The sequence below is a fragment of the Delphinus delphis genome, chromosome 16 (genome assembly GCF_949987515.2).
Source record: "Delphinus delphis chromosome 16, mDelDel1.2, whole genome shotgun sequence".
Classification (NCBI taxonomy): domain Eukaryota; kingdom Metazoa; phylum Chordata; class Mammalia; order Artiodactyla; family Delphinidae; genus Delphinus; species Delphinus delphis.
In genome coordinates this window covers 71,848,449-71,859,038 of record NC_082698.1, presented here as the reverse complement: position 1 = coordinate 71,859,038, position 10,590 = coordinate 71,848,449, and the positions used below count along the sequence as shown (strand labels likewise).

General features: G+C 38.4%; 1 protein-coding gene across 1 annotated transcript in view; it reads right to left on the bottom strand.

The window, feature by feature from the left end:
• The window catches only part of ANK3 (ankyrin 3), a 328,736-nt gene that overhangs the window by 72,614 nt on the left and 245,532 nt on the right, over positions 1-10,590 (bottom strand). Inside the window, 2 exon segments of the mRNA XM_060033488.1 lie at positions 1,299-1,527; positions 6,834-6,940. Of these exon segments, the coding sequence (XP_059889471.1) occupies positions 1,299-1,527; positions 6,834-6,940 (336 nt within the window).

Sequence of the window (10,590 nt, the reverse complement as noted above, 5' to 3'; positions counted from 1 at the left end):
TTTTCATAACAGGTTTCTTCATGCAGACTGCCAATGCAAACACACCAATCAGACAGATAAGCAGACAGACAAATACCAACACATTTCAGCTTAAACAGAAACAAAACAATTTAATAACTTTAGTAGAATATGCTACCTGCTGCCTATTGGATTTTCTTTAAATATCTTGTATTCCCAACATTTTTTCAAAATCAGTTTACTTATTGATGACTTGTCCTTCTCACAGCCCATTTTAAAAAAATGCAACTCCACACACATACATATATATATACAGGTATATATATATATATATACACATATATATCATTTACAGCAAATGTTGATTCAAAGCCTGCATATATCTTCTTTTACACTGGGTTAAAATTAGACTATCAGTCTGTCTTAAAAACTATCAGCGTCAGTTGAAACATTTCAAATTAAAGCAAGGTTTACAGAAGCACAGAGTTATGAAAGCAGAATGCTCGCAGTGAATTCCACATGCTTGAAAAGCACAAGAGAGGTAGCGGTGCTGCATTACGTCAAGCCACTATGATTTTTTTTTCTTCTTTCAGTGACACACATCAACTGAAAGCATTAAAAACCAAAAATAAAATTAAGACAAGAATAAGACCATGGGTGTGACAGAAAAAAATTGAAAATGGAAAAAGAATTGTAGACATTCTGTATCTTGTCTATAAAGATCCTACCCAATAAATTTTGTTCCTTGAGGCCCAAGCTGCAGGATTCGGCTAACCAAGCTCTCACCCTCATTTACAGGGGGAGGATTGGTAGGAAGATGCAGTTTACTGAATAACATCCATGCAGCAGGAAGAGAAACAAGAAGGGGAAACTGTGAACAAACTGTCCGTCACGACAGAGCCTGCCTGATTTGCACCCAAGTGCCACCTCAGAAAATAAATGCATTTTTTCCTTTTGTAAAATACAATATCACAATGGATTGTTCCCCAAAAAATGATCATTAAAAAGACATGTACGCAAAATAGCCATTTATTCAACGTGGGATATATAAGAGTGGTGCCTTGACTTCCACAGGGGCCGCTGGGGTTCCGTGCACTCACTGAGCAGAGAACATGCTTCTCGGTTAGTAAAACCTTTGGCCAGCAAACTGAGTTAAGGAAGTACCAGCCTACCAGCTTTTCAGAGAATTACACAGCTTTGTGACCTCTGATACTACATGAAGGCTGTACTCGACTGAAATGGTCCAACTCAACAGATTTAACTGTTAACTACTTGAGCTGACAAGGGTAAAGAAAATCAGAGATGTGGTACGAGGGCCAAGATGAAAACTGACAAATGACTTACCCTAAAAATTGTGCCCCTGCAGGACCCATTTCTACCAGCCTACTGGCTAATCCCTCTCCTTCCACCATGGGGGGTGGGTTGGCCAGTTTATGTCTCTTTACCAAACGGCAGGTGATACGGGTGGGGGCAGTGCACTTGCGAGGAGGAATGATGATTCTCATCCCGTGGTGCCGGCTTCCCCTCATGGAGCCGCCTCTTGCATCCACCATAAAGCTAACCAGAAACCTGCAGGGGGGAAGATCAGAGGCCAAATCAAGGAGAGACAGAAGCCGTTTTCACAGCAAGTTTGGAAACTGAATGTTAAAGTGACAGACAAGGTAGCTATCATTCCCCCTCTTTAAGAATACATTGGAAGTAAATACAGTGGAGTCACATCAAACATGCATTTGACTTGTGAACTGAGCAAAAAAGTACAACACGACACTTTATTTTTTGATGGTGCGTGGCCTCCGAACAGAAGCCAACCACTGTCAGATGCTCAAACTGAAGGAAGAGTGACTGTTTCAAAGTTGGGATAAAAACTGGCTATTAAACGACTGTCTTGAATTTAAAAACAAACCCACTGTATGTGGTCCCTGTGGGTGGTTTAAGTTTACATTCAAGGGTCATTTTAACTATCAATGGTTTTAGCCATGTGCTGACTATGGAATCTCTCCCCCTCAACAAGTAAGATGAAACTCCACAGTATGTCTTAAACATGTACAACTCATAAAATGAATGTATCTTTAATCATACCAACACTCTAATTTTTACTATTCTCACAAAGCAGAAAATAAGAATAAAAGCAGAAGGTGACTAAAGTTTTACTAAGGCAATTTTGATGGAAAGGGGTTTAATCTTTTCAATATCAATTTGGCTTAAAAACTGTTTAAAATAACCTACATTTGAGTATCTGTATAGCAATACAAAAATGATTGAACAGACTTTTTAGAAAATATCTCTAAGTTATATAATTCTGTCATTGGCTGTTATATTAAAGCTAGGGAGGAAAAATTATTTGTCTGCATGTAGCTATGAAGATGTAAAGAATTAACTGTGTCATATTTGGGTAATATCTTTTAAAAAAATTTTATTGAAGTATAGTTGATTTACAATGTTGCGTAAATTTCTGCTGTATAGCAAAGTGATTCAGTTATACATATATATATTCTTTTTCATATTCTTTTCCATTATGGTTTATTACAGGATATTAAATATAGTTCCCTGTGTTATACAGTAGGTAGGACCTTGTTGTTCATCCATTCCATGTATAACAGTTTGCATCTGCTAACCCCAAACTTATTTGGGTAATATCTTGATTCCTATCATGTGTTCGTGAAAAAAAGACCTCCGTGACTCCTCCCACCACTGTCACCGTGTTGTAAAGCACTCTGATGAATGTAAACCAATGAGCCCAACATATGGAAGAGTGCAAGTCAGAGACTGGGGAACAGAAACATGTATTTTTGCATTCTAATTTTCACATGTGAAAATACGCTTATTAGTGGAAGAGCACCAAATGTTGATATTTAGAAAATTGTCTGAATACCTACAGGATTTGGGCGGGGGGCGGGGGCGCGGAAGGGGGATAATCCCATCCATCAAAATCCTCTACTATTTACTCTTCTAAAAAACAGTTCTAACATCCTACAAATAGATTTCAGACCTTGCTTGGCGGTCCTAGCTGGAGACCCTTTCCTAAAGAGTGATGCCTCCTGACCTCGGAACAGTAACCTCTTCAACAAAGCAAATGGACCCACCATCCCCATGGAGAGAATCAAGAGCATGGGGATCACTTTTCAGCCTATCAGATTTTCAGAACCAACTCTGGTCATCAGGGAGGTGGAATCAACTTCACACCCTTTTGCTCATTTTGGATTTAGCTGTTTTCCTCTGGATTAATTAATGGTTTCATACGTTTTTGATATCATTATACATACTTTGAGAGACCAGAACCACTAGGATATTCAAAGTATGAGGGCAAGAGACTGAATCTCTCAAAAACAAAACAAAACAAAACAAAAATCACTCCTCCCTAGTCAAAGACAAAGATAACTTGTTCACTTGTACAAGTGTCCAGATGAATTGTCTCCAGTGTTGAATGATAAAAGGGTCACTTGAAACTGCTTTGGGGAGCCTATACTTTTTTAGACATATACATACTTAACAACTACTTTTATTCAGTAATAAAGACAATGTGGCATATTATAAGGAAGCCCAACACAAAAATCTCATTTTTCCCAGCTTCCAGTAGTTAAAAATCAACTCGTGCTTGGGACTAAGAGTAACAGAATGAATTACAAATGATTCAAGATAAACTCTGGGTTTGAAAATGCAGTTGTATTAGTATTGATACAGATAAACACTGGAGTGTTTACACTGAGAGGGCTGTGTTTGCCCTGGCAACAAACAGCTGAGTCTCACTAATACAGATAATAATTCAGATCAGGTTTTGTCTCGTTCACTGCTTAACCTACAGAGCTGAGCACAGTTCCCATACATAATCAGCACACAGTAAATGTTTATTGAATAAACCAGTGAACAAAACCATTTTGTTAAGTGTGCTCAGAAACTGCCTAGGTCAGACTCGGTTACTAACACTGAAAAAATATATATACATATATAAATATTATATATATATAAAGTGAAGGTAGTGTAAGAAGGTTACCAGTGTCAATATAAAAATACCCCAGCTACAAAGAATATCAGAACCAAATGGAAAAACCATGGCTTAGAAGATTTTAATAAAATTGGAAGAATCTCTTTGTGTTCTGTGTAGCAACCAGTGCATAGTTGGTGATCATTACTGATTATTTATTGTTCTATGGTTTTCAGTTTTATAGAGCGAAAAGACTGAGGAAAGATGGGAGTAGATGTTTAAGCCCGATACTGAGTCCTGTTACTCAATAGCATTATGAAATACAGTGATTTGTTTTCTAAACTCATCCCTTACATATTGTATGCAAAATAAAATTTCATGCAATATAATTTATAGAAACAAATGAAAAGGTGATATTTAATCATATTCATTGTATCTTACTAACATTTAAACTAAAGCAGGAATTCTACAAATGATCCTAAAACTAACACATGAATGAATGTTTCTAGCTTTAGGAACAGCAGGATGACAAATGCTGATACACTACAGACACTGACACAATCTAACTGTGGGAAAAATTCACATAAATTAAAAATACAAAAAAGGGATGGTTCACATAAAAGACACAGTTATCACCTTGAATCATACTGAGGAAGTGGAGAAGAATAGCTGCAAAATAATTTAGAAAGCAAATGGGAAAAATTAATGTAAGATAATTAGAAGCAAGCAACAGAAAATGTCAATGATAAGCAAAGGAAAAATAAAAACCATCAGAAAATGAAACCAAGGCATTTGGCATTTGTGGGACAACTTGGAAAAAGATTTGCCTTAAATGGCTATATATAAGCTACACCATAGACCTGGCATTAGTGAACTATTTCCAAGTGTATACCAAGTGTATATTTTCCTTTTCAAATAAGCCCAATTAGCTGCCATTACTTTTCCTTTCCTGCAAAAGTCTACTGTCTTCAGTGAATTCAAAGGGAAGGAGACATTAGTTGCCTATTCACATACTACACTGCCTCCAGTGCAGGGGAAAGCTCGTTTCTGATTTTCTTATCCTATGATCCCTCAACTTCTCGATTTACTAAATTAAACCCTAGTGCTTTTCTTTCCTATGTAGAATACAAAGTGCTGGTTCTAGATTGTTGTCACATGGTGGCAATTCACCAAGTTTGGTTCAAAAAACTCTTCAGTATGTTTGCCCACTTAATGAATATATTCTGGGTGTTTTTTTTTTTAATTTATTTAATTAATTTATTTATCTTTGGCTGCGTTGGGTCTTCGTTGCTGTGCGTGGGCTTTCTCTAGTTGCGGGGAGCAGGGGCTACTCTTCACTGCGGTGCATGAACTTCTCATTTCAGTGGCTTCCCTTGCTGTGGAGCACAGGCTCTAGGTGCGCGGGCTTCAGTAGTTGTGGCACACAGGCTCAGTAGTTGTGGCTTGTGGACTCTAGAGCATAGGCTCAGCAGTTGTGGCGCATGGGCTTAGTTGCTCCGCAGCATGTGGGATCTTCCCAGACCAGGGCTTGAACCCGTGCCCCCTGCAATGGCCGGTGGGTTCTTAACCACTGTGCCACTAGGGAAGCCCTATTCTGGGTGTTTTATATTTTCCTTCTCAACTTTTTTTTTTTTGGTTTGTTTTTTGCTTTTGCAATTTTAGACCCAAATACATCTACTATAAATCGTGTAACTATTTTAAGCAGTTTAAAATATAATATTACTATAATTAAAGCTTTTTCTAACTGAATTAAAGAAATGCAATATTAATGATTCAAAGACCACCATGTAGTTTATAGTTTATAAGGCACTTTCATGTGAATTATTTCCATTTAAATGACATTGCAGTGACTTGTTTTTCACAATTGTGGTGTTACAAGCCACAATTGTGTAAGAATACTTTAAATAACCTGCAGCATTACTTGGAGTCTAGGACTTTTCCTCTGTAAAATGGGGATAATGGGTAAAAGCCTATCTCAGTGTCATTTTAAGGTTCAAATAAATATTAAATAAGATAATACATGTAAAAGATTTAGCACAGTGCCAGATACATGAAAAGGACTAGGTAGGTTAGCCATTACAATTTATTGTAATTAAAAGCAGCAAAAATATACTTCATAAAATATATAAGGCACTTCACAAATGTTAATTATTGTTAATTTATTTAATTCAGAATTAAATAAATTGAATCTGCACTTGTCCTGGATCACAACTAATTTATGGCCTAAATGTCAATTTCAGAGGTGAAAATACTTTGAAATTTTCATCATCTTAATGAATTATTTCGATTCCATTTGTATGCGAATCAATTATCCCAAGTTTAATTACCTATAATAGGCTAAGAATCCAATATCTAAAAATACAATAATTATCAATTCAGCAATTGAAGCAGGTCACCTTTTAGCTGCCTGCCTCAAATTTGCTGACTAACAGGGCAGCAACAAGGAGCCTGTTTGATGTGGTTTTTACTGTAGCACTTCCAGGGTACACACATTGGTACATTCACTTTTTCTTTTCTTTTAAAAATTCATTTATTTAAAAAAATTTTTAATTTAATACAGCTTCATTATAATTTTATTTCAGGAAAATCAGATACTCAGAAAAAAACTTCATTTGAATAAAGTAAAATTAAGAGAAATGACTATATTAAAATTTTTTTTATTGAAAAGGAAAATTAGAGAGCTAAAAGTAGTGCCAGAATAGCCAGGAAATGGTTATGCACCTTATTAGCTTCCTTTCTAACATGGTGCTTTTACCAATAAAAATAGAAATGCAGATTTGTTTAGCAAAAATATTTACTAATGACTTACAAATATATACCACATATACTCACTAATGAAGTCCTTTAGAAGATCAATATCTCATACATGTGAAGCTTGTCAATATGAATTTATAACTGCAAATAGTAAGTGCAATGTTAATTTAATAGGAGAAGTGACTTTTTGGTTACTTACCCAGAATGAACAGGACTTGAGACAAGATTGACATTGTCCAAGGTGTCTGCAGCCCAGCTGTAATGTCTAAGAGAATCTGAATCAAATTCTCTTGTGAATGTTAGATGCTGAAAAATAAAACGATATATCGTGTCAACAACCCATCCAAGACAGTGGTTTCTCTGTACGTACAAAATACACCTGTATGTCTCCACAGTCCAGATAGTCTAACATTCAAAGTAAGCATATATATATATATTTTTTTACAGTTGCCCCTTAGTATCCTCGGGTGATCAGTTCCAGGATACCCCCCACCCACCCATCCCCGTGGATACCAAAATCCGGAGATCCTCAAGTACGTCATATAAAATAACTAGTGTCACTGGCCCTCTGCATCCATGGGCCTGACTGTACATTCCTCCACAGGTCTACATTGAAGTTTCAAGAATTCGAAATAAAGTTCATTGATACGCTGTATTATCTCAATCTTTTAAGAAACCATCTTGAGTAACTGGCATGGCACAAGGAATATCACAGAAGTAACGCTAACCATGATTTTAAGTACTTCAACAATCTCTAAATTAATCTGACAATTGTAAATTTCTTTTCCGAATCTCAAAATAAAAATAAAAGAATTCAATCTTGATGACTTCTGTTTCCAAGTGGGGTAGAGAAGGCAGCAGCAGCCTAGTGCTGTGCTAAGCACAACAGATAAGTGTGGAAATCATCTCTGCGGGCAGCAGAGAACAATTGAGGTGCAAAACTGAGGAGCTATATTTGGAGAGGTGGTTACCTGGAAGAGTTGAGTTTTTTGTTGCCATTTTTAACTTGGGGGCATTTGTCAATTACCAGTGCAGACAGAATTTGGGCTTTGTGCCTACAGGGGCTACCTGCTGGGGAACAGAAAAACCAAGGGAGTTTTGGTGGAGAGTTGGGTGGCCTCAGGCATGCTACAGATTTCCATTCAGAACATTTGCTAAATGCTGGGGCTGGGGCTTCCCTGGTGGCCCAGTAGTTAAGAATCTGCCTGTCAGTGCAGGGGACATGGGTTCAAGCCCTGGTCCGGGAAGATCCCACGTGCCACGGAGCAACTAAGCCCGCGAGCCACAACTACTGAGCCTGCGAGCCACAACTACTGAAGCCTGCGCACCTAGAGCCCACGCTCCACAACAAGAGAAGCCACTGCAATGAGAAGCCCACGCACCAAAACGAAGAGTAGCCCCCGCTCGCTGTAACTAGAGAAAACCTGAGTGCAGCAACGAAGACCCAACACAGCCAAAAATTAAAATAAATAAATAAATAAAATAAAAATAAATAAATAAACTCTGGAGCTGTGCAGAACAGGAAGCTAAAAAACTAACCAGAAAATCTCTGAAAGGCATAACAGAGCTTTTGGGCAGTTTCATGAGAAAAAGATTTAGAGTGTGAGACTTGGAAGGGGAGGGGACCCGAAGATCATACCAGAATTTCAAATAAGGACCCTGAAGGGCCAGGGACAGACCAGTGGTAGTCTGAGATTTACCAGGGCTGTGAACCAGCCTCATTTCAGCAAAATCTTGATTGGATGAGAAGAATCAGCCACCACTGTTTGCCTCGCAGAGGGATGGTGAATCCTCTTTGAAGGAATATTATCATCACTGGGTGTGTCGTGTCTACAAACTTGTTTTTATACATCATGTCCAGCATGCAATGAAAAACTGCCAAGCATGGCCAGAGCACATGAGCAAAAACAAAACCAAAACAAACCCAGATACTACAAACAGACTCCCAAGTGATCCTACATTTTGAAGGAAGTTAATAAGAACTTTGATTATAGTTATCATAATAACTATGATTAGTATGTTTAAGAAAATAGGAAAAAAGATAGAGAAAAGAAATGAAAAGGTGGATGATTCAACAGAGGACTGGAATATATGTAAGAAAATCAAATGGGCCTTTGTTCAGTTCTAAGTATAATGTCAGTTCTTAAACACAATAGGAAACAGGGTTAATATATGGGAAGTGTTAATGGAAAAATATAAAAAATGAAGGGTAGATTTAAAAAAAATTTTTGTTTTATATTGGACTATGGTTGATTAACAATGTTGTGCTAGTTTCAGGTGTACGGCAAAGTGATTCAGTTATACGTGTACATATATCCATTCTTTTTCAAATTCTTTTCCCATTTAGGTTGCTACAGAATACTGAGCAGAGTTCTCTGTGCTCTACAGTAGGTCCTTCCTGGTTATCCATTTTAAATATAGTGGTGTGTATATGTCAAGGGTAGATTTTTTTAAAGAATGGAAAATACAGAAAATAGTATGAGACGTAGAACACAGTGAAAGGTTTTAACGTGTGTGTAACTGGACTCTCGGAAGTAGAAGAGGAGAATAAGGTAGGGGCTATGTTTGAAGAGAGAATGGCTAAGAATGTTCCAAATCTGATGAGAGAGATTGGCTCACACACCAAAAACCAAATCAATCTCAATTTTCGCCCTTCTAAAGATCTGCTTTCTACTGAAACCCCAGTAAAATGACAGTCAAGAATTCACACTCACACTCACTCACACACACACACAAACACACACAGGCAAAGAGAATAAGAGAAGACATCAACAGAAAAACAAGGATTGGTTGCAAGTCTCTCTAAAAAGGGATCCGATCTCCATAATCCCCTCACTGATTTATCAGTTGCCGAATAACTCACCCCCTTCAACCCTGGCAGAAATCTAGAGGCACAGAAACCAGAGGCAGAAGATTAGAGGGTCAGAGGCACCATAATGAAAATGGGGATTAATTGAAAGTTTATGTAATGAATGTTCAGCCCCAGCCTTCTACCTTTACTGGTCTCCCAGACAGACAGCTAGGGACAGAGCCTTGAGGCAGAAAATGGGGAGTCTTCTCTGGGATTTTCCAGTGAAACGTCCCAGACTTATTACTTCAGTGGAAATCCCAGGTGCTAAGCCCTCAACCGCGCAGAGAGCATCCCGTAAGCTTAGTACTCAGTCATCAAAAGCCACCCGAGCAGTTGTCTCTGGAGAGGAGAAGGTGGGGGCTGAAGGTGTATATGGGGATGCTCTTTTTAATCCTATTGAGTATGTCTTGTAAAAGAACATGACTTTTTTTGTTTCTTTCCCAAATGGAGAAGGACCTTTATTTGAACGGTTAATTCTCACGTGTTGCAACAGCCAAAGATCACCCGGCAAAGAATATTCTTTGCCCAGAGTGCTGCAGACAGGGGAAATCTTCATGTGCCTCTTTCCTTTTAAACACCAGATCCTATGGCCAGGCTAAGATATTTGGAAGCAAATTGTGAGGCCGCGTGCCAGCTGGGGGCCTGCTGAGACAAAGGGAAGATGCTCGCTGGCCAGTCGGAGCGACTTTAACACATTCATTTCCACGCTGCTTGGATCTTTCCTTGAAGATGCTACTCCAGAAAGATCTTTCCTGCTTGCTATCAGTTTAGTCACAGTTTTAGATTGAGCTATAGCTCATAGGTTGTCTAAATCTAGGCCAGCTGAGGGGAAAATCTCCACAGGGTTCCGCCTAAGGTATAAACAGGTGATGACTTTTTATTCATGTGTGTAAGGTTCATAATAAGAAAACTTAAATTTTAAAAATTACTGTGAATTACAAAGATTAAAAAAATAGCCCTGGGCTTCCCTGGTGGCGCAGTGGTTGAGAGTCCACCTGCCGATGTAGGGGACATGGGTTCGTGCCCTGGTCTGGGAAGATCCCACGTGCCACGGAGCGGCTGGGCCCGTGAGCCATGGCCGCTGAGCCTGCGCGTCCGGAGCCTG